The sequence below is a fragment of the Hippoglossus hippoglossus genome, chromosome 5 (genome assembly GCF_009819705.1).
Source record: "Hippoglossus hippoglossus isolate fHipHip1 chromosome 5, fHipHip1.pri, whole genome shotgun sequence".
Lineage (NCBI taxonomy): Eukaryota > Metazoa > Chordata > Actinopteri > Pleuronectiformes > Pleuronectidae > Hippoglossus > Hippoglossus hippoglossus.
In genome coordinates this window covers 16,840,950-16,863,578 of record NC_047155.1, presented here as the reverse complement: position 1 = coordinate 16,863,578, position 22,629 = coordinate 16,840,950, and the positions used below count along the sequence as shown (strand labels likewise).

The 22,629-nt window shown below is 41.2% G+C and overlaps 2 protein-coding genes across 3 annotated transcripts; both read right to left on the bottom strand.

The window, feature by feature from the left end:
- Window positions 1–1,328: 1,328 nt before the first annotated feature.
- mcrs1 (microspherule protein 1) lies at window positions 1,329–5,726 on the bottom strand. 2 transcript variants are annotated; one of them, XM_034585291.1, is made up of 14 exons: window positions 5,523–5,726; window positions 4,611–4,765; window positions 4,316–4,454; window positions 4,045–4,209; window positions 3,797–3,906; window positions 3,568–3,676; window positions 3,328–3,466; window positions 2,970–3,045; window positions 2,827–2,855; window positions 2,611–2,703; window positions 2,430–2,512; window positions 2,204–2,291; window positions 1,860–1,987; window positions 1,329–1,748 (listed from the first exon to the last, which is right to left on the bottom strand). In XM_034585291.1, the coding sequence occupies exons 2-14, from the start codon at window positions 4,763–4,765 to the stop codon at window positions 1,662–1,664; spliced, it is 1,401 nt and encodes a 466-aa protein (XP_034441182.1). In that variant the 5' UTR covers window positions 5,523–5,726; the 3' UTR covers window positions 1,329–1,661. The 2 variants fall into 2 exon arrangements, with proteins under 2 accessions (XP_034441182.1, XP_034441183.1); XM_034585292.1 differs by lacking the exons at window positions 4,611–4,765; window positions 5,523–5,726 and having other exon boundaries at window positions 4,045–4,211; window positions 4,317–4,450.
- Window positions 5,727–7,056: 1,330 nt separating this feature from the next.
- Window positions 7,057–15,200, bottom strand: LOC117761420 (25-hydroxyvitamin D-1 alpha hydroxylase, mitochondrial). Its single transcript, XM_034585290.1, has 9 exons — window positions 14,840–15,200; window positions 13,744–13,934; window positions 13,204–13,394; window positions 10,983–11,183; window positions 10,058–10,221; window positions 9,808–9,974; window positions 9,634–9,715; window positions 9,291–9,488; window positions 7,057–8,198 (listed from the first exon to the last, which is right to left on the bottom strand). Exons 1-9 carry the CDS (start codon window positions 15,059–15,061, stop codon window positions 8,085–8,087), a joined length of 1,530 nt encoding a protein of 509 aa, XP_034441181.1. The 5' UTR covers window positions 15,062–15,200; the 3' UTR covers window positions 7,057–8,084.
- Between the last annotated feature and the right edge of the window lie 7,429 nt (window positions 15,201–22,629).

Here is a 22,629-nt window from a genome sequence, read left to right as displayed (position 1 = left end):
ATATGCTGTATTTATACTATTTACTTCTCTTTATATATACTGTGTATACATTGTATATATAATATATATCTTTTTATATGTTGTGTACAAAGTGAATATCTGCTATTTACTCCTCTTTATATATATTGTGTATATATATATACTTATTACCTATCTTTATTCTATATGATCTTTACTTCTCATTTGTTGTGTATGTACTATTTAGATAAATAAATGCAGTTTTGACTAAAATACCCAACATAAACACTGGTGAAAGAAGAGCAGATCCTGTGGGGCCAGCAGCAAAATACTGACAAATTTGAGTCTCAATCCTTCTGTGTGTAATCAGATTTGTGAATGTGAACATGGATCAGCAAATCTGTATTTAGAATTTGTGTGTATGTGTGTAAACAGATTTGAAAATGTATAAAGAAAATATCGTCAAACATGTATTTATTCAAATAAGATTTGAAAGTGTATTTATATCTGTAAATGTTTTGACTAATCTGTAAGACATACATGGAGATTAAAGGCTGAAACGTGTTTTGCTTCAAGAGCTGAAAATACAGACAAGTCATCAGTTTCTACTCAGGCGGCCTCTCAATTGGCTGTTGTTGTTTTTTACACGTCACTTCTGCTTTGGCAGATCCGCAAAATGTGTGAGGAGATTTGTGTGTGTTCAGGAGCTGCAGCCTGCATGCCACTAGGTAGCTGCTTTGTAGTGGCTTTAGCAGCGCCACACCAAACTCCATTCACCTTGCCTCTAATTTGTTTAGCCTAAATGTCCGCTGCCTTAACTAGCGATGCTACCGTGCACCGTGAGGAGTTGGTTTCACACAGGACACATTGTGTAGTGAGGCTTATTTGCCTCTCTGTGGCATATGTACATATTTACAACCTATAATAAAAGCTACAGACAAAATCAGAAGCACTGTGCAGCCACAATCTCCCACAAGCTTCACATGCAATGTTAGGAAGTTAATAAAAAAACCCACTGCAGGTTTTTTCATCTGATTAAAACAGGAGACCTGCATTCAAGAAAATTCACTTCAGTCTTTCAAGAGAAAAGCAGGTAGTTCTCATTGTTTCCCTCATAATGTCCCCGCCTCCATTTGATAACATATCTATGAACCCTGACTGATTCAGAGTAATCTTATCAAAATACAGTATGGCATCAATATTTATTTAGTTTTTACAGTTAGAAAGATTCAAGAGGTTTTAACTGATTTCCTGTATTGGGACACTGAGTACAAATTATTCAGTGTATTTCATACTTTTAGCATATTTGTCTTGTTTACATGTGAAACAACAGTAGATTTGATTGTAAACAAAACATCGTGAACACAAGCTCGGTTTTTGAAAAAGCTTTAACTGCAGCATTTAAATACAATATTTTGAAAAACTGGAAAACAAGGCTCTACCATGAGACTATCTACATTACAACATGGAAAATGTTCAAACACCAAGTGAGAACCTGTTACTATTTAGTTCCAGGGTTAAGCAGTAGCCTGTTGACAAGTTCACATGTGAGGTTAACATAGCTGTTGTCAGTCTGAGTCTTGGTAACGGTGCTGTGCTTTGTAAGAACAACTGTTAAGCCCTCTCCTCCGCAGAACGACTGACTGGTCCATTCATCTGCCAGCGTGTTCCGTCTATCGATTCTTGTGCTTGGTCGCGGACATTCACTGCTGAGTCATCTTGGCTGCTTCGGCTTTTATTAGCGAGATAAGTTCCAGGTTAATTAGAAACACAAAGCGGAGACCTGCGATCTGAAGAGACAGACACAGTATGTTAGGGCCTTGCATGGCTCAGTACCACTTGAACACATCATGGTAGTTAAATTTGAAATCTTATACGACTTGGTTGGACCACAAACACACCTCCACCACTGAGTTGTTATTGAGTTTCCACTTGTTGCCTGACAGGACTGGTCTGCCATCAATGTAAATGGGTCGTCTGCCCTCGTTGGCGATGAAGAAGTCACCATTATTCTTCAGTTTAATAATTCCTGTAAACGGCAACACGCAGAGTAACCATCATATTTTATTTCATTACATAACGATTTGTAGATGATTGGTAGCTATGTTTTCTGTCAACAGATATTACAGGTTTAGGTCATTAAACTATTTTCAGACATGAAATCCTAAGTTTCCCTTTCACATATGAAGAAAGCAGCAGGAGATTGTCCAAAACAATCAGGCGAGGGTTGAATGAGTTTACTCACCTTGTTTTCTTGATATTTTCCAGGCTGGTCCTTCTAGTGACAGATCCACATCTATCTGTTTGTCCTTGGTCGCCCTACCCAACGTAATCTGTGTAAAAAAAACAATTAGCATCACAGTGAAAATACATCGTCACAGATAAAGAAATCCCTTTTACTATATGCTTCTGTCTTCGCCTCACTGATGTGTGCATTGCATCACCGTTACAATTGACAGGAGATTCATTACCTCTCTTGATCTCATGAGGTAGCGTACCATTCGCCCTCGTAGTGCTGCCAGTGTCTGGTTGTCAAAGTCAGGCATGCTCATCCCTGGAGACACATATGAACATTAATTAGTTCCACCAGACTAAATTAGAACAAATAATAAAAGCCATAAGCTTGACCTTGGCAAGAGGAACTCTACATACCTGTGATACTGTCCACCAGAACCTGCCAACGAGGCAGCTCCTGCTCTAACTGTCTGATCTCCCTCTTCTGGTGCCGATCAGAAATCATGAGCTCTGAGAAAGAAGATAAGGACAATTTAAATTAATGTTGTGCAATGATGATAAAATCCATTAGGCCATTTCTGTCTATAATAACAATGTAATAGACAATAAGTTTCCTAAATAATTACTTCTTACCATGTTCCAAAACTTCATCTCTGCTCTCCCTGCGTGAAAAGAAACATGATCAGTTTTGATAACTCATGGACACACAATATTTTACAGAGTAGTGAGTAGATCGGGAAAAAACACAAATACTGAAAAATTAAATACTGTCTTACTTTAACTTTACGTCATCAACCATCTGCTCAGCATCAGAGAAGTTGAGGACCTGGTCACCTTTAGGAAGAGGCTGGACTGCAACACACAATCGAAACCAACAAAGCCATTAAATATAGAGCCCATCACATTTTTTCCCAAAACAGACACTAGGGGCTTTCTCATACATCAAAATGACAACCATCAATAACAGTGAATTAGTGCAGGCATATTAGCAATTCACGGCAGTATAACAGTATGTATATGAAACCAAAATAGAAGTTTCTCATAAAAATGTCTGTCTATTTGCACAGAAAAACCAAACCACATTAATGGTAAATGTACCAATATTGGTAGAAATGGGTGGGAAATTAAACTCACCACTCTGGTCATCCAGTAGGTAGTACTGCTTTAACAGCTGCCAGTGCACCAGTAGGCTCTTGGGAGTGCGCGATGGGTGAAAGACACCAGGGTGTTTGCTAAGAAGCTCTTGGAACACGTCCAGTTTAGGCTGACTGGTCTGTTTGATGACAAATTTGGTAAATAGCTTATGAGTACAGATGTTAAATGAGTAAATTCATGTGATGGATCATTTTTTTCCAAAGAAACAATTTCACATACCGAACCAATCTTGGCCAGCAGTGCCTCCTCAGCCTGACTGAAAAGGGCTTTACTTTGAATTGCTGCAATGGCCTCTGGGTGAAGCTGCCGCATGGCCTGCCATGCCAGCCTAACCAGACAGACAACAAACAGAATGAGATTCAAAGATACTGAAGTGTCATCAACAAGTGAATTATAGAGACTGGGAACAGGAGGTTAATGTAGGATCACTGCTCTCTTAGCCTCTTACTTTGAGATGACAGGATCGTAGAGCAGAGCGTACCACCTCTCTTTAATCTCCCGCAAAGTGAAACGACAGCTGAACTTGACCCCCAGATGAACTGAGGTTAAATCTGTTGTCTAGAGAAAGACAAAAATACAAGAGCTGTGGTATGAACGTCACACATTGGGGATTCATAAAGTGACAGATTAATACAAGAAACTAGTCACAGAATTCTTCAACAATATGGCAATGATTGTAATTTTTGAACTCCTCACCTGCAGCACTGCATTAATAAGGAGCAGATCATCAGTGGATTTCCACCGCCCCAGGTCTTTGGTGATATGTAGAGGTTGCTTGCTTTTCTTCACTCTTTTGGTGATGGGTGGAGGGTTTATTACCATGGCGAGAGGTGGTGTGAGAGTGGTTCCTGACTTTGTCACCTGACATCATGTATCAAAGGTACATAAATCATCCATTGCACCTTTACAAGCTCTATTGCAGCCATTGCTTCCTGATGAAATCTGTGGATTTCATGGTCATACAAACCTTTTTTTTCTCACAAGATGAAAGTTCATTCGCTGGACAGCGGACAGGCTCAATGACAGGAGGGCCTTTGACTCTGCTAGATGACTTCACAAGACTGCTTTCTACGAGCTCATCATCAAACTTCTTCCTCTTTATCGACCTGGGGACATTATTTTGTCAACATTATTGAAGCACTACACATCACATCTATTTACACACACATATACATATATGTGTGTGTATGTATTATTGCCAACAAAACTATGCTACTGCACAGCTGGACTGACTGTAAAATATATAAGGAAATATATCAAACCTGGAAGAACTTCTACGTTTGGGAACACCACTGCCAAATGCTTGTGTTGCTGTCCTTTTCATATCTTTTACTCCGAGCGACTCTTCGTCCTCTGACCGACTCTGGGCACCTGAGACTGCCATAGATGCACCAACCACAGGGTCACCTGCTTGCATCTGTTACATCACACAACACATCAGGGAATCATTCAGATGTCTCCGTGTAGACTCAGGACACGGTTTGACTAGACATCCTTACTGTATGTATGTATGTATGTATATCATCAGTCCATAAAACAGAAGCGTTTCCTTAGTCTAGAATGCAGACAACTGTGAAACATTGAGCAGGAGATTTATGCAAGAATGAGGTGATCAGAGGCTCTGGATTTACATCCTGGTACCTAATAAATGGAGTGAGGAGTAATCGTGAATACGTCGGCCTATGCTTGATTATCGATGTTATCCCATGACAGTGATCATGCTAACGTGATGTTTGCCCTTTAGCTCAAGCAGAAACACATGTTAAAAAGCACATACTACGTCCCAGAGTACATCATTCAATTCCCTGTTTTTCTTTTATATGTGTGTGAGACTCATGTCGAGGCTGTGTGTTTGTTTAGCATGAGTGGAAGTCAAGAGGATGGGCAGGCTAATCAACTTAGCCACGTCTTTTGTTTACATCCAACGTTAGCCGCAGCCTCTCCCGCTGCCTTCAATAAGCAGCATTTAGCATGGTATGAATCGCAGTGGTGGGTAATAGAGCCGACATACACACTGTGTCAGTACAGTCTGCTTCGTTAGACGATGATATCTGATCGTAAACCATCCGAATCTGCTGGTTTGTGCTGATAAGCTAGCACAAGCTAAGCTAAGACGGAAGCTAACGATAGTTGATTAGCAAGCTAATGCAAACAGCTGCAGTCTCGTTACTGACCTTTTCTTGTTAGTTTTCTACGTTATGATATCCGGTCCGTTAACTGGAGTCTGTAGTCTGTCGGTACTTGTTATCAGCAGCGTGTTCGCTTCCTACATGACGAACTGGCTACACGAGTTTATGGATTTGACGTAGGTCTGTTAGCATTAGCTTCTCCGCTACTTTCCACTTGTGAGCTCTGATCACGGAGCTGTAGCGCCACCTCCTGGACTGGAGTTTAGACACTCGCTGATTTAACTCTCACACGATTTTATTTGATACATTTTATAACCTGTTCCTCTTTCTGTCTTTGCTTATTGAAAATTCACACACACAAGTTGCCCCTGTTGTCACGATTAGAGCCTGATCAATGTGGATTTTATGGGTTGATGCTGACACTGATATATATATATATATATATTAGAGGATATAGTTTGTAGTGCAGTTATACTGTATTATAGGACAGCTGATTCCAGTATTATATGAATCCCATTTATATCAATGAGGCATCTCTGTATAATGTAATATAATGTATAATGATGACACATTTAAATCAAGTCCTCGATGAAATTTCCATAAACTGAACATTATAACCTTCATGATGGGAGGATTTATTATAGGACTGTTGCATTAGGCTGGATTGGTTTTAACTGCCAACTGAATGTATAACTACCAGTAAGATTTAAAATAAACGAAAGTCTCCGTAGTCCGAGGACATCCCCTCACATCATTAAAGAAAATGGTACAGTTACACTTTACACACAGGGTTATTCTTCCAACCACAGCCCTGTGGTTCTTTTCCTTTTTCCCTACAGGAACCCAAAGTTTTCCAGTGTTGTTGGAGGACTACGGTTTTTCCAGTTCCAGTGCAGAAAGCCGCACTTTAATGACGTTTCTCCCATGGTCCATTTCTCAACAGTCAAATATTGATCCAATACGGTGTTTAGCTTCGTAGTAATTCCATGTCTAACTTCTAAAAGTGCACAGAACTAATAAACACGTGTGTGTAAGTCAGGAGCTACATCAAGTCTACGTTAAACTCTTCTGCCTAAGACATCACCTGCTGCCTGAGTTCTCCTTTCGCCAGCTTCCAGAAAACTTCCATCACAGAGCTCATTCATATTTGGCATAAATTGGTCTAAGGTTTTGGAGCTTATGTCAAATTTTGACTGAATCTCTAATATTTAAACAGCATGACTTCTGTTTTGAGGTGGAGCTGCAGTGAAACATAATCGTTCCGTGACAGGACGAGAAGATGTGATGAACGACGCTGTGCAGTGGTTTTTGTGGAGTGATTATTGACCCACAGCTCACACTCAGTCCACATGTCACAGGAACCTTTGATTCTCAGCGCCGTGCTTCCTAGAAACTACTGCCTACGTGCACAGTGGTTGTTCCCTGGCATCAAACGAATGACTTATTCCAACGTGATAAGTCAGACCTATGATCTGATGATTTAAATGCTGAGGTAGAACAAAGAAACAGGTGATAATGTGGATATAACCTGGATTCTGATTGATTCACTTGAATAAAACCAACACATTGAAACAAGTGCAACTTGAAACCTTTTATTGACGTTTACAGTAACAGTTCCAAAGTGTGTTAAATTAAAAATAAATACAGAAGCTTACCAAGTTTACAGAATGCTGATATATCACTCATAAGTTTTAGTTGTAAAAAACAAGACAAATTAAAGACATTGTGCTGCACTAATCAATCAAGGCGTACATTTACATTTTAGAGACAAATACAGACATTTACAAAGCCTGAGTGCAGAGTAGCCTACTTTTCCAGATTTCAGTGGCACTACATGTCTCCCTACACAGGAATCATTTCAACAGCTGCCATTTCTTTTCAAAAATAAAAGGAACCGGTCACAAAAAGTTTTTCACCACAAGCACCAAAATACACTTTTCACTGATCATATCTACACAACTCTCTCACAGTAGCTGGAGGTATTAGAAACAGTGTCTCCATGTGCCATGTGTCTAAGGTTCTGATAACAATCATTTACACCGTCTATCTCAGATTTAAAGAGAAATAAAACATACAAACACGCTCCTTTTTGCCGGATCACGACAGGAAATTGTTGATACTGCTGCACTGTATGGTTCATAATCAGATCCAGGCAGCGCTACCAGATTCTGAAATAACTCAGTTTCAAATTCTTTACATATTGCAAGTCCATGAAGTGTACCCCGCTTTGACTCAATGAACATCTGAGTGAACTGTGTTGGAGATCCCTAACTTAAATCAAATCAGTCAAATACTTAAGTGCTTAACGGTGATTTCATTAAAATACACAGCTTTAAATTTGGAGCTACACCGCACCCCGTGGAAGTTTTAGTGATGAGTCGTTGCTCCTCCTTTGTTCATTTGTCCTTTTCCACATGTCGGCCTCTGCAGCCGCGGTGACAGGTACGCAGGGCTTTGGTCTGAGTTGTGTTGAAGGTTAAAGGTCTGCTCTGATATGATCCACTGTGTGTGGCGGGCTCACGGTTCCTGTGGTGGCTCCGCCTGCCAGTGTTCCCTGCTGCCGGGAGGACTCACGTTCACGTAACTGATCAGCTTGGGGGGAGCAGGTCATCGTTCGATAAACTGGAGGCTAATGACATTGTCAGGAACTAGAAGCGTCCGTGTCATGGCCTTCACGGAAACCCCTTCTGGGTCCGGCTTCACATCGAACTCTACAAGGATCTAATAAGAGAGGAATCAGATAAAAATAGATTTACTACAGGGTGAAAAATAAGATCAAGTGGGCATCATGGGAGAAAGTGTTGGAAAGTGACTCTAATCTGAAACCCAGGATTAAGTAATCAAATGAAAGCGTTAGGAGCAGGATTTGTACAATGGCTTAAAACACATTCTTTAACTTTCACATTATTCCAAAGGGCAGTAAGATGATTTGTGGGAAACGCAGCAGTTTCTGACAAACTGTATTAAATCGTAAACAATCTAAATCACTTGTTGATCGTTCCAGTAATCTGTAACATGCAGCATGTGACACAATCTTATTTCTTCCATCAAGGAGGCTGTGTTTTCATTGCCGTCTGTCTGTTCGTCTGTTCCGGGATTACTCAAAATCTACTGAACCGATTTCCATGAAAATATGTGGAGGGAGTCGCGCATGACCCAAGGAAGAACTCAGCGGGTCCAGGAAGTTTTTGTTTTCTTTCTTTTACATGACGAGATAGGGCGTTAGACTTGGTGGAGGCCTACGCCCTCCGAGTGTCCTAGTTTCAATTGTCAGTTTTCATGAAAGATTTAATACTTAGTTAATCTCTAAATGTAAATGAACTGTTTTATTTGATTGTTTTTTTTCTTCCTTTTACTAATGTGTCTGTTTTCCTTTTCTTTTGCATTTACTTTTAAATGATGTTGTATTATCTTATCTGCTGTCTTTGATTTTAAATGACATTGTATGTATTTGCTTATTGTGTTTAAAGGTTTGTATCCTTGTTTAAATAATAATAATTATTATACTGCGATGACACTGCTTACAGTACCTTAAGCCTCTTCTTATAAATGTTACATTGTGTGCAATTTTTAGAATAACTGACTAAGCAATTAATAATATTTAGAAATATTCTGATATTCAACAAGTAATCAGACAGTGAGTCAGTGCATCTTAGCTGTAATGTGAAAGTTCCTGGATTTATTACCTTCTGTCCTTTTTCACTAAAATCACTTGACTCAGGTCTGGATTAAAGCCAGATTGGACTCTTCTGATTTTAAAGGCTAACTCTATTCTCTCAAAGTCTTAATAAAAATAAAGTCCAGCCTACTCACCCTGGCAAGGGCGAGATAGAGCTCCAGCTCGGCGATACGACGACCTATGCAGCTGCGTTTTCCCACGCCAAACGGTAGAGAGGCGTACGGGTGGTGAGCCGGGTCCTTGTTCAGCCATCGATGAGGCTGGAATTCATCTGGATTACGAAACACTGCCGGATCCCGTGAGGTTGCATATTGGCAGAGGGTGATCAGAGTCTGGATGGAAACATGTAATGGTTAGATGTGACATATTGCAAAGGTGAACCATTCATGTAAAATCCATCCATAGCAAAGACTCTTTCAAATGTGACCAAATGGCATGTGCCAGAGTTTGAGTGTGAATATGCACTTATTCCCTCACATTTTTAGGGATGAGGTAGCCTCCAACCTGGATGTCTGTTTCTGGGATGACCCGTGCATTTGCAGGAATAACCGGGTACAACCTGAAAAAGAAAGTACAATACTGTAAGCATAATTCAACTTCGAAAAAATCAGATGTTTGTCTGCAAAATGACTGCAACCTCTCCACTTATACCTGAGCACTTCTTTGACTGTGGCCTTCAGGAGAGGCATGTGAGCAACATCTGCTGCCTCCGCTACCCTCCGACCCTCCAGCGCGCTCAACACCTCACTCCGGAGCGAGGCCTGCAGCTCAGGGTGACGGGACAGCTCATACAGGGACCAGGACATCGTGCTGGAGATCTGAAAAAACACGGCGACACAAGAGTTTTTACAAACTGTCGGACGGAACACGGTGAAAAAGGTGACGGAGGGATCGTTCGTACCGTGTCAACTCCTGCAAGGAGCAGCTCTGTGACGTTGCTGTAGACAGTCTTTATGGGCAGGCCCGTCTGGGACAGGAAGTAGGTGAGATAACGGCCCTCCACCTTTTCTCCACGAGCAATTTTCTCTGCCTCGGTTGTCAGCCGCTGGTCGATATGACCTTTTGCTACAGGAACAGATATCATTTGACATTATGTGTCGGTAAATGTGGAAGAGACTCGCTCACATAAGGCTGCTTAGACCAAGCAGTACATTTTCAGCTTTCTAGGGCGTATTTTTATTAGGTTAGGGTCAAGTTATCTTTCTTGATAAAAGCCTTGATGATTACATCCAAATTCTCTTTTGAACTTGAGGTCTCTATTTTCCAAATTTGAAGGAAAATAACAACTATTAAGTCGATCACAACCAGAGTTTGATCATTAAGCTGATGTTCAGCATCAAGACTTCACATTTTGTTACAGCGCAGAGGATCTTGTAGTGCGTGAGGGCTAAGGACTTTAATCTCCTGCTTCCTGATCCAGTGATTATTCTAAACATGTTCGATTTCGACGTCTTAGATCTGGATAAGTCTTAATGTACTGGGGAGAGTAAGTGGGATGACAACCCGGCGATGAGTGGATCCAGCAACGGCCAATTAGAACTGAGGGGAATGGAAGGAATTTCATGACATTAAGTGTGGAAAGACATTCACACTTTTGTTTCGGTTCCACATGAGGTGCTTGCTCGTGTAGTGCATCTTTAGTGTCTCTATAATATACTCTAGCAATTGATAGATTTAGTTTGTATATTTCACATATTCTGACTTTAAAAAGCATTTTCTTTGCAATGAAATATTAAAAGGAAAATTCTAACAAATAGACGTATTGTTTCCAAGTTTGCACATTTCCAATATAAAACTTCAGATGATGCTTCGGAGAATTAACCTACCGAAATCAAACATGTAGTCCCAGCACTGACAGAAGACGTTCCAAGGTTTAGGGAACAGCTTGTGCATCCAGCTGGGCATGGCCATAGTAAGAAGCGTCATCACAAACATGGTGTTGATCGACTGGATGAAACGTTCTGTCTCTTCAGGAACCACGGGATCCAGGCAACCAATTCTGGACTCAAACAACACGGAGGAAATACCTGTTGAAAAAAAAATAGAGACATAAGAGAGATTAGTCCATCAGGATAAAAGAGTAAAGAATAAACATTATGGTTCCGTTTAGAAATATGAAGCAATAACACTACAAACAAAAAGAGCTTTTTTTATCTGAAAATAAAGAACATGGTAGAATATTGGACGCTTCAAAACTGGAAACTTGGTTTCAGTGTTTAAATCTATATATTGTAAATATGAGCGAGACATTTGATCTCCTTTGGTTTCTCTTTAAATGTCACAATCCAGCTTCTACTCAACAATACAGTCATTTTGGTGACGTTACAGAGTAAATGTTTGAGACGTGTGCAGTCACCAGATGTGTTTAGTCTGGACAAAATCTGACAGTAAAATAAATGAATGCAACTCTGTCCTCCTGCAAGGAGAACTGCAGGAGCACAGAGGGAAAGAGGCCATACCCTCAGGCAATTTTCTTTCTTTCTCAAACTGAGAAACTTGACTGTAAATATCTGACAAACTCAGCCTCTTAAATCACAGTTGGAAAACGATGAACACAGAAAAGCTGCGTACCAAGGTACATTTACTGATGTTCTATATTATAAGTGCAATTTGAAAGTACTCACTACTTGAGTATTTCCATTTCAATTAATATTTCAACCTAATTCTTTTAAAGGGAACATTGTACTTCCATACATCCATTCATCAATCCATCCCTGGCCACATTTTCCATCTTCTCCTGCTGGATCCTGAGGCGTTCTCAGGCCACATGGGATATGAAATCCCTACACAAAGTTATAGTTCTACCTCAGGCTCTCTTTCTTTTGGCTGAATCTGTTAATCTTCCAACAGTTGGCACCCAGGAGGCATCCTAATCAGATGCCCCAAGCCAACTGGGTCTTTTCGACTTGAAGGAGCAGCGACTTTACTTGGAGCTCCTCACCCTATCTCTAAGGCTGAACCCAGTCGCCCTACACAGGAAAGTAATTTCGGCCGCTTGTATCTATGTTGTTATTCTTTCTGTCACTAACATGAGTTCATGACCATTTGAGGTCTGGACCAGAGATCGACTGCTAAATCCAAAGCTTTGCCTTCTGGCAATGTCCGCATTAACGCTTGTGTTGTCGCAAATCCGCCTGTCAATCTCCCGCTCTATCCTACACTCACTCAGAAACAAGACCCTCATATAGGAAGCAATTCACCACCAAAGGTAATATCTTTGCTTACTGTAAGATTTACATAGACAACACATGATCAATATATCATTATGCACTCTGATGCAGTTTTAGGTTAAACTATTCATTGGTATGTAAAGGTGGCTAAATTAAATAAATTATATCAGCACTTCAACCAAATTTAACTGCTTACACCAGGATTGGTGGCCTACAATTGTTGCGCTTTTAACAGTGCAGCTGGTTTTTGGTTCAAGTAGTTTGACCTAAAACCAGCAGCGCTGTTCAAAGCGTCATCCTCACTACCATCTGACATCAGACACCTCAGCAAAAAGAGCCGTTCCAGCCAACACATTAGAGAGATCAGTGTAATATGTGTTCAATAATTGAATATGGCCCATGACGGTTGTTTAAATGATCCTTGGCAGGAAAAACATTCTCAACGCCTGACTTACACAGTAAAACATCAGTAACAATTAGCTAATATATACAAAATAATGACATGACACCCCATTCTGGCCACTGTACTTCATGAGTACTTGTACTACTTTACGAGTGATCCTGCTTTGCTTTTAAGTTTAAGTATAACTTTATTAAAAAAGCCCTGTCAACTCTTTAACTCCAATAAAACCATTTGAGTAGTTTTTCCAGCCCTGGGAAGGTGAGACAAAGGTTACTCCTCAATGTTCTAAGGTGGAAATGTTGATATAATTATAGGATGTCAGGCTCTGACAGGCATTTGTATTTAAAATGTCAGTGATATCACATTATACTGCCCGCTGCATGCGGCTGGCACTAATTACCAATGTTTACATGGTGTCATACACCCTGCACAGATACATGACATTTCCACTCATCAGACTGGGTGAAACCTTACCCTCGAGGCCGAAGCGATAGAACTCGCTGGCGATATCAGTGACGAGGCCTCCGGGGCGTCTGCTGAGGCGAAGTTTGGCAATGAGGTCACTGACCACGCTGTTCAGGGTTTCATCGTAAGCTTCCACTGCCTTCGGCCGCAGCATGTGCTTCCCCAGGAGGCTTCTCACCGCCTGCCACTCCTCCCCCTCACTGCGAACACACCACGAAGACTGTTATGAATTTGTACGCACAGCTGGATTATTGGACTTTATGGTTTCAAGAGGGAGCTTTGAAATGGTCTTATCCAATCTCTTCATTCACAGTTAGGAAAAAAAACTTGTAAGACATTATTAAAAAGCTTTTCGGCCTGGATCAAAAAAAGTTTCATGTAAGTGGATGAACTAAATTGAGATGAGGATGGTGCTTCCTCTTTGTTGTTCTCAGTTACATCAGAAAGGTCATAAACCTTTTAACACTGTCTTAAGATTCAGGTCTGCTTAGCAAGGTTAGGACAAAAGCTAAGACAGAAAAGTTTGTCAGAGGATATTTCAGCACTCACGATGTCAAGAGTCCGTAGTGATGTCCCCTGAGCTTCCTGTAATCCTTCCAGGAGGAGAGGTCGGAGCGCATGGGGTGCTGGCCCTCCTGCCTCAGCACCTGCTCGATGAGCGCCGGGTCAGCCACGTGAACTGTCAGGATGGGGCCAAAGCTGGCCTTCCACATGGGACCATAGCGCTTCAACCCTTCAAGCTGCATGGCACACGAGACAGAGGGTTAAAAAACCCTGCAGGCTACACAAGATGACTTGCATTATCTTTGCTCTTTATAGTTTAAAGCCCAGTGCAGGAGTATTTGTGACATGTTTTACACAGAGACACTGCACAGTAACAGACATGTTTAGATTTTTTTTAAACATTACAATTATACAATCATCCCATTTATTCTCAATGGGAGGAATTTCAATAAAAAAATGTCTTTTGCTTCACTCGGACGACCGTTGCTGTGCTGGAAGATGTGTGTGTGTGTGGAGTTTGACCCTATAGAGGGTTGTTCCATATGCATCTGCTATGTGCTCACTTTACATCGGAGTTTAAAACGTGTGCGTACAGGCTCGTCTTGTTTTGTGACATCATATCTCATTTGGAAGCCAATCAGCGTGCAGCATGCAACTTGCACTATTGAGACACCTCCAGTGCACATTCACTGAGATTAGACATTTGAAGTGAAGGAGGAGACATTGACATTTTGTGTTTGGTGAATGGAAACATTTGCATATTCACAGATTCTGGTTTTATCACTGGGGTATGAGGATCAGCATAGATGTGGCTTTAAGAAATTATAGCAACTAAATTGAACATTTCGAAGAAAAACCATATAAAACACAAAGACAAAAAGCAGAGAAGTAATACAAGTCTTTAAACTTATCTGACAGCATTTTTTAAATAATCCATATAATAATGTTCACTGTATATTGTCATATTCTTGTTTTTTTACCAACAACCTAGAGGTAATAAAAAGCCATTCATTGTGCCCTCCTTAATCTCCTGTGCATCGGTATGATTTCTATTTAAAAAATGCAGAAAGTGTACTATTCGTCTGTTTAACACTGTTCTCCTCTTTAATTTCATCCATGTTTTGCACTTTTGTCCTCCTACCTGTAACTCGTGAAGCCTGGACAGCCCCCGTTTGGCGAACAGGTCCCAGGCGAAGCTGGCCACGGACGGTCCGGGCATGTCGTCCAGGGTCCTCAGGTCCTTGGCACCGTGCGCAGCGGCCGACGCGCCCTCGGCCCATCTCTCCATCCACTTGACCAGGGGGAAGGCGCTCCGGCCGGATATTCGAAGAGCTTGCTGCAGCATCCTTCTCACTGGGGTCATGGAGCGGTGGCCGGACGCGGCTCACTCGGATGTCGGTGCTCATTTTGTCTCCCCCGGCTGCAGCCTCTATTTATAACGCGCGACCTGCTCCTCGAACCTGCGGGAGATAAAGCCGCAAAATTGTTCTCATTTTGGGCCAATCATGGGTGTAAATGCGGCGCAGGCCCCTCCCCCGCCCGGATGAGAGTGCGAGGGCGTGAGCCGAGAGGAAGGTGTGTCCAATCAGAGGGCCGCGCTCAGGCCATCCCAGACACAGGCTCACGGAGGCCCTGGATAAATAATCCATGACTTCTCTGTTACCGCTCAGGCTTATCTCTGCACCTGTGAGGCAACCCGCTCTCTCACAGTCCAGCAGACGCAGGCATGTTTAGGGTGATCACGCACTTGTGGGTAGGATGTCTTTGTGTGCTCAGAGGACCACGCACCCACCGCCAGTTTTATTATAGATCCCATCGATCTCAGAGGGGGAAACCAGGTCTGTTCGACTGAGATAAGAGGGCTGGAGGTTAGTTTAACCTCAGACAAAAGACAAAACCAAGCAAAAACACTTGATCCAATAGCCAGAGGTGTTGCAAATGAGGATTCGAACATGCTTAGTCAGCAACGCAAACACAGACTATTAATAATGATTGTGCAAACATCAACAAAGACAGTGGAAGTTTGTGTTAAAAAAAAACAGTTAAGGGGGATAAAGTGCCTTTTCTGCCTGTTCTTCTGCTGACTTGGTGGGTTTCCTAGGGAGAGAGTGAAAATCCTGACCTGATTTCAATTGAACTGGAAGTCGTCCAAAGCACCATGTGTGCGGACTGTGAAGTAACAACCCGGGGGCTGTACTCAGAATCTGCTTTGACATTTGCTCCCTCATTTTGGATACTCTAACCAGAAATCTAAGATCACCCAGTTTCAGAGAACCGGGGATTAAGTGGCAATGTAAGGTATACAATAATGAGGCCTGGCGGAAAGCATCTGCGCCCCACGTGTGTTACAGCCCAGCATTGAATTTATAGTCAGCTTATTGTGTTCTTATTAAATATCTGCTATAATATATTTAAACAGAGGCTTTTTTTCAAGAGGGTCCTGATATGTTGATTTATTTTACCAACTGTTTGGGAGTAAGTATAAAAAATCTTTGATTAATATAATCTAAAACAGATTTTACATCTGATGTAAAGTGTGTTTGACATTCAGCTGTAAAATCAACTTCAAATACAAATGCTTATTGAAAAGAATGCATTTAAAATGAATGTGATATTAACCAATGACATTTTCGTCCTGTGTTCAAATGCATCCACTTAGGTGAACATTTTATTTCCATCAATATATCACATCGCTGGGGATACATTTTTTATATATCGACATAAATCCACAAAATAAATCAAAAAAAGCAAATAAAGCAAGTATCAATACTACCAATATATTTTACAGAATTAAATTACAGTCTAATAATAATCAAGACAAATCAGTGCATGTACCAGAAAGTATCTCCGACTAGCTCTTTAGTGCTACATGCGGTGACTGCAACATTCCTGGTGGGTTCCCTGTTCTCTTTAGGTGATAATTTAGTTTAATTTATCTGAAATATGTGACTATTAATCACCCTTAAAGCTACTTATTACCCCAATACTATGTCATAACCATTTAAATCATAAGTTATGGCCACAATATGCCAACCAAGTCCTTTAGGTGTGCATTTGAACGGGTGCAGCCTGAAGGAGAAAGATATATAAGTAGGCGTACTTCCAAAAAATGACATATTGGCTTTTCTTCACGTCTTCTTATAACGCTGAGCAGAAAAACAGCAGAAAGCAGCAACATGCAGTTGATTAACAACAATGTCAGTTCAGACTCTGTCATAAACAAAAACACGTGAAATGTTGTTGAGTAAAACTGTGATTTTTGGGGAACTTATTTAACGGAGGTTCTTTACACTGCGGCATCACATGTCTGTGCAGTCAGCTGACAGGTTAAAGAGTCACTCCTGACATGATATACATGACATCCTGATTTTTAGCAGCTATTCTTGCAGTGGTGGGATCCCATGCAGGACACTTTGTGTTTTGATCTTTATGTTCTGGGCCAATCTCATGCGTTAGCACGCAACAAATGTCAAGGAAAGTCATGATGCATGATTTATTTAGCTAAGGGCGATATTAAGTTTGGTCCCAAAAAGGACCCATGTTGTTTGGTTCTTGTGGCCTACTTTACGTAGACCTCCGGGTGTCAGGGTATTTCTGCAGTTGTCTGCATGGACTAGGAAGAGACACTAACTTTGATATACAGACGTCCTGCATGTGCAAGGAAGCTGAACACATATCAAGAGTATGAACAAGAAACATAGCAGCAGAAAAACAGAGACATAACATATAGGACACGCGAACAATGGTGGTCATGGACTCTAAAGTTAATCAACATGAAATGTGATGCAAACATTTGACAACAGATTGAATGAAGCCTCAAGAGGGAAAAGGGTAGAATTGGATGACCATTTTTTAAGCACTGCAGCAGTCCCCACGTGTCTGGACTCACTATTTACAGTAGTTGACCCGAACATGTGAATCAGACCTCTGCTTCAGAGGCCACAAAAGAAAGTGTGTGTCTGTGACACTGGGTTATGAGGATGAAAATGCAGCATTGAGCAAAGATCAAACCCGCTCTGTCAGAAAACGTCTGTCACGAGACATGTTCATGAGACTTACTGAGTGGGAGATTATCTTCAAGAGGGAACGATAGACGATGACCTCTGAAATTTACATGAACACATAAACAACTTCTAAACTAGGTCAGTGCATGGATGAGTTATTGGTTTCACGCAATGCACTGCAAACAAATCCACCCCCACGATTTCATTAGTTGGACTGCTGATTAGAAATCAGAAGTATTTCAAGCGCCCTCTACACCTCTTGCCTTTCCAGGAAAGATCCACACATCTGAACATTTTGCTCCGGCACAGAGGCTCATCTTCGGTTTCTTGTTCAGCATGTTAGTAACTGAAGACCACACAAGACGCTGACACAAATTAGACTCTCCCCAAAGCGAAACATTTTTAATTAATCTGGCCCTGCCTGAGTAACCGGGGATTAATATTGATTATGAAAAAACATAATAAGAAATCCTGTGAAAGAATGGCTTCTTTGTGCTGTCATGCGGTGTGAACTGATGTGGCCCAGTTGTAGATCATAGTATAGAGCATGGCAGCGATAGCCTAAGAGGTATTTCCCTTTATTGTATTGGCCCAGTGCCCAGAAGGGAGACGGCTATGCTCCTAAACTAGTGGGCTAAAGTTCATGGCTGCAGTCTGCCTGTCTGGGTATCAGAGGAGTGTCTTTACACACACACACATGCACACATACACGCACACACGCACGCACGCGCACGCACGCACACACACACACACACACCACACAGATGTGTGTCCAGAGCTGCACATGAATGTTGTGTGTGTGTATCAGTCGTCTGTCCTTCATGCTGTTTGAATGGCCGTGTACATGGTCACCTCTTCATCATGTTTCAACATGCTCTTAAAAGGTTATTTAACCTAAATTGTTCACCAACTTGAATCAGAATGACACTCTTCAGTTTTCAAATATTGAAAAACAATGTTAAAGAAATGGATTAAAACAATTCTGGATCCTCCCCCTGATCAGGATTCAAATCAAAATCTAATGGGTTCTTTCCTGACCCGTACTGCATCCTTCCACCAAGTTTCATTATAATCTGTTGTGTCGTTTTTGCGTCATCTTGCTCACAAGCAAATAAACCAACAAACAAACATTTGGGTGAAAACATAACTTGGCAAAGGTGATAATACTTTGGCTGGAGACACACACGTTTGTTCAAAGTTATATTAACACAATCGACTTCTATTTAAACAAACTTAATTCATCAGTGTGTATCATGCAAGTGAAGAAATGTTTTGTTGGCAAACAGTTTTCTTCTTTCAGTGTAATTAATGATATTTGAAAGGAATTTTACTGCAATAGTTTTTTCATACAACTGCGCTGTAAATATTAAAATAGCTTTGGTCAAGTTTATATTTGTACTTCACTACTTGGGAATGCTGAAGCTAATCTATACATTATTAATTACCCATTACATTCATTTAACTCCATTCATGTTTAAAGACAACCTGAGTTGTATGTGTTACTTTTTTAATTGTAGTAAACATCACATGAATGCATAATCTTGTTCAGCTCTTTATTTCCCCCCTTGACACAAGTTAATTTAATAAAATCCCTCTTTTTTTAATTATCTAGTGAGTTGAGTTAAATGTCAGTCAACTGCAGAAATGATCCCTTGGGGTATAACTGCCTTTGCAAATCACTGCATCAAGACAGCCCATAATCTTTTTTTTTTTTCATTTTAACTTGCTCCTCAGTGCATTAAAAAAAACGTGTTCGGGACATAACGTTCAGAACGTGGTTATGGTGCTTATAGACGTGACTTAAATCTGTGTGGCAATGAGATGAGGAACATTACCAAATGTCCACCAGCTGCTCGTGGCCACATGGTGTGAGGTAGAAGAATAAGAATAGGGTGGTAAAAATACCAAATAATGATTTTTTTATTGCCATATATGCAATAATTGGTCAGGACTGCAATTACCAGGAAAACCCCCCATCAAAATAAAAACACTAAGCATCTGTTAAGATTAAGAACCGGATCAGAATCTGGAGTCCAGATGTGTGCCGAACAGTAACAGCATCCATGTGATAATGGACAGTCTTCGTTCCTGGGCTGTATGTGGCACGCCTACAGTACGTAGTGAAGAAATCAATGATAATGTTGGTATTAAACACTCTGCTTGATCATGTTCACCAAGACACTGGAAGAACACAGAAAACTGGCTAACAGGTGATCGAGCGTGAATCAGCCTCCAGTTGTAGTTTGATTATATCCGTAGGTTCCATGACATCAAATCACATCAGATGGGTGATGCTGCACATTTGAGCCGAGCTGGTCTCCTCCACGTTCTCTCCACTCAGACGTAATGTACAATTAGAACGTATGGAACTAGTTGACCTTAATGCTGTTATAAAACCCTGATTACATTCCATGTCTCGACTGGGTTTTCTTAATATCCCTCACACTTTATCTGCTTTCGACTGAAGCTTGTTTTTACTCTGGCCTCTAATGCAGCAGCAACGTCAGTATATCTGATCTGCAGTACATAAAATACAAGTAGATACACGTCACGTTATTTTATATCGAAAATATCTTAAGATGTTTAAAAGATGACTAATGTAGTCAATATTGTACAAAGTTGCAGATTTTGAAAGGGTCATTTTTTGTTGTATGTTTGACAGTTTGTATTAAATGATCTCTAACTCAACTAATAAGAGCCCCAGTGAAGAAGTCATTTGTTGTACATGACACTTAAGATCCTCTTAATAATCATTTACCATAGTTAATAGTGGATCCTAGATGCCGTTATTTGTTCCCTACATTTCTAAATATAATAAAATCCCTCTATCGCCACATCGCCACTGTGAAGACTGACCATGACCACAATGTTTGAGGAGATGGACAAACTCTTCACTAACCCTTTTCCATGTCTTATGCCAAAAGATGTTGGGTAATTCCTTAAAAGGCCATATAAAAGAGAAATGAGGGATTTTCTCAGGCATACAGAGCCAAAAACTCACTGTACTGATCAAAGTACAGTTTCAGCCTAACCTAAAGCTGGTGTGCAGTGGTCCACACATGACTGACGACCACTGCGTCATATTTCAAACGTGCCGTTAAATAATGAAGCAGCCATGTTGTCATGAGCAGCAGCTCTACACGTCACGCTAATTACCGGTGTCCTTCAGCAGCAAAGTTGACTGAGAGGTTTGAACGGATCACGCTTCCCCCTGCAATCCATAATGAACACATGGTAGAGCGGGTCATTCCCAGTTTCCCAGCCGGGGTCTTTCTGTATGGAGTTTGCATGTCCTCCATGTATCTGTGTGGGTTCTCTTGGTACTCCAGCTTCCTCCCACAGTCCAAACACATGCAGATTGGGGTTTAATGGAGACTCTGAATTGACTGGGGGTTTGAATGCGAATGTGAATGGTTGTTTGTCTGTGTGTTGGCCCTGTGGATGCAGGTGACCTGTCCAGGGCGTGTACCCCGCCTCCCGCCCAATGTCAGCTCTGATTTGACTCCTGCTCCCCTGACCCTCAAAGCATGGATTATTCATAGGTTATTAATAATTTTTATTGAACTGTAAAATATCAAGCCTCAATTACAGTGGGGCCCTAATTTTTCCATTTCCTTTTGCATCCAATTAACAAAATTGTGGAGTAAGTTTAAAGTCCATTTTCACAGTTGAAACAACCCATCTGCAGAAAAGGCAGAAGTACCCTGCATCTTTCCCCGACATGAAATTATTTTATCGCCGTTTCCATAAATCGATTCCAAAGAGGCCACAGCATAAATGTAGAGGAGAAAACTGTGATGTGTTCTGCTTTAAAAAAGATAATGTGAATATTTTTGTTTGCAACCAAAAGGTGGAATGATGGGTTGTTGCTGTTGAGCTGTGACTGAAGTAGAAAAGTCATTGGAGCCTGAGGGGAAGCAGCTGGTTGAAGAGATGATTTTAGGTGGAGAAATTACAAAGTCATAGCAGGAAAGAGGTACAGGCGGCTGTGTGAAGCTCGGTAATAACTTTTTTTTCTCCCCTCGCCTTCATAGTCACAAGCAGAATGGGGTGAACACAGAACAATTTGAAGACGATAAGTACACAGGGAGCAGTTTTTCTTTGAAAGACCTGAAGAAAATATAAAGGTCGTAAACTCCGGTCAGGGGAGGTTTCTCATTAGTCCAGACCTGAGAATCCCAAGTAAGAAAGGATTTGATGTTGCATTTAGGGCTGCAGGGCTGCTGAGCCACTCTGATGTGGTCGGGTTGAATCTCACCAGGGTTGTTGAAGCTGTGGGAAGGAATTTCTGTGGAAGTACAACAGCTCAGGCTGGTTTAGGCTGAGCTTGAAGTGGTGGGCAGACACCCGGAGATAAGCCTCAACCACAGCATCAGTGTGGGGCCAGTGGCAAGAAAAGAAGTAGGAAATGTGTGATGTGATTGTAGAGATTGTAAAGAGAAGAGCAGCAGAAACCTCAGTGGACTCAGTTCAAAAAGCTTCTTCATGACAAACGAGGACGGCTACAGTGAAACTGGTGAGCGAACACACCCTCAGATCAGATTGTCGGCTTCTGTGGTTAACGGTAGTAATGGCTTTGTACAAGTGTGGGAGGATGAAGACTTTTAGTTCAGAGTTATACGAGGACACGGATACGTTTGTTATACTATAGTGTAAAGGTGTTGCTAAGAGTTGGGTAGCTTAGCTTAGCATTAAGACAGAAAACCAGGAGGAACTTGCTCTATGAAGATTTTCCAACACCACTGAAGAGGGGCCGACATCAACATTTGACTTTACTGTAATTAAAGGTTCAGTGTACAGAATCTAGTGACATCTAGTGGTGAAGTTGCATGTCGCAGCTGAATATACCCCTCACCTCATCCTCCCCTTCCAAACATGAAGGAGAACCTGTGGTCACCTTCAGTCGTCATAAAAACCCCAAAGGTGT

Bases quoted from the DNA above. Each gene is read 5' to 3' on its own strand.
- mcrs1 (XM_034585291.1), bottom strand. From the start codon at position 4,765: ATGCAAGCAGGTGACCCTGTGGTTGGTGCATCTATGGCAGTCTCAGGT. The intron at 3,046-3,327 runs GTGAGTTTAATT...TGTGTGTTGCAG, and splicing joins CCTACTGGATGACCAGAGTG to TCCAGCCTCTTCCTAAAGGT. The intron at 1,988-2,203 runs GTGAGTAAACTC...TGCCGTTTACAG, and splicing joins GAAAATATCAAGAAAACAAG to GAATTATTAAACTGAAGAAT.
- LOC117761420 (XM_034585290.1), bottom strand. From the start codon at position 15,061: ATGACCCCAGTGAGAAGGATGCTGCAGCAAGCTCTTCGAATATCCGGC. The intron at 13,935-14,839 runs GTAGGAGGACAA...TGTGCCATGCAG, and splicing joins CCAGGCTTCACGAGTTACAG to CTTGAAGGGTTGAAGCGCTA. The intron at 13,395-13,743 runs GTGAGTGCTGAA...GTGTGTTCGCAG, and splicing joins CACTACGGACTCTTGACATC to TGAGGGGGAGGAGTGGCAGG.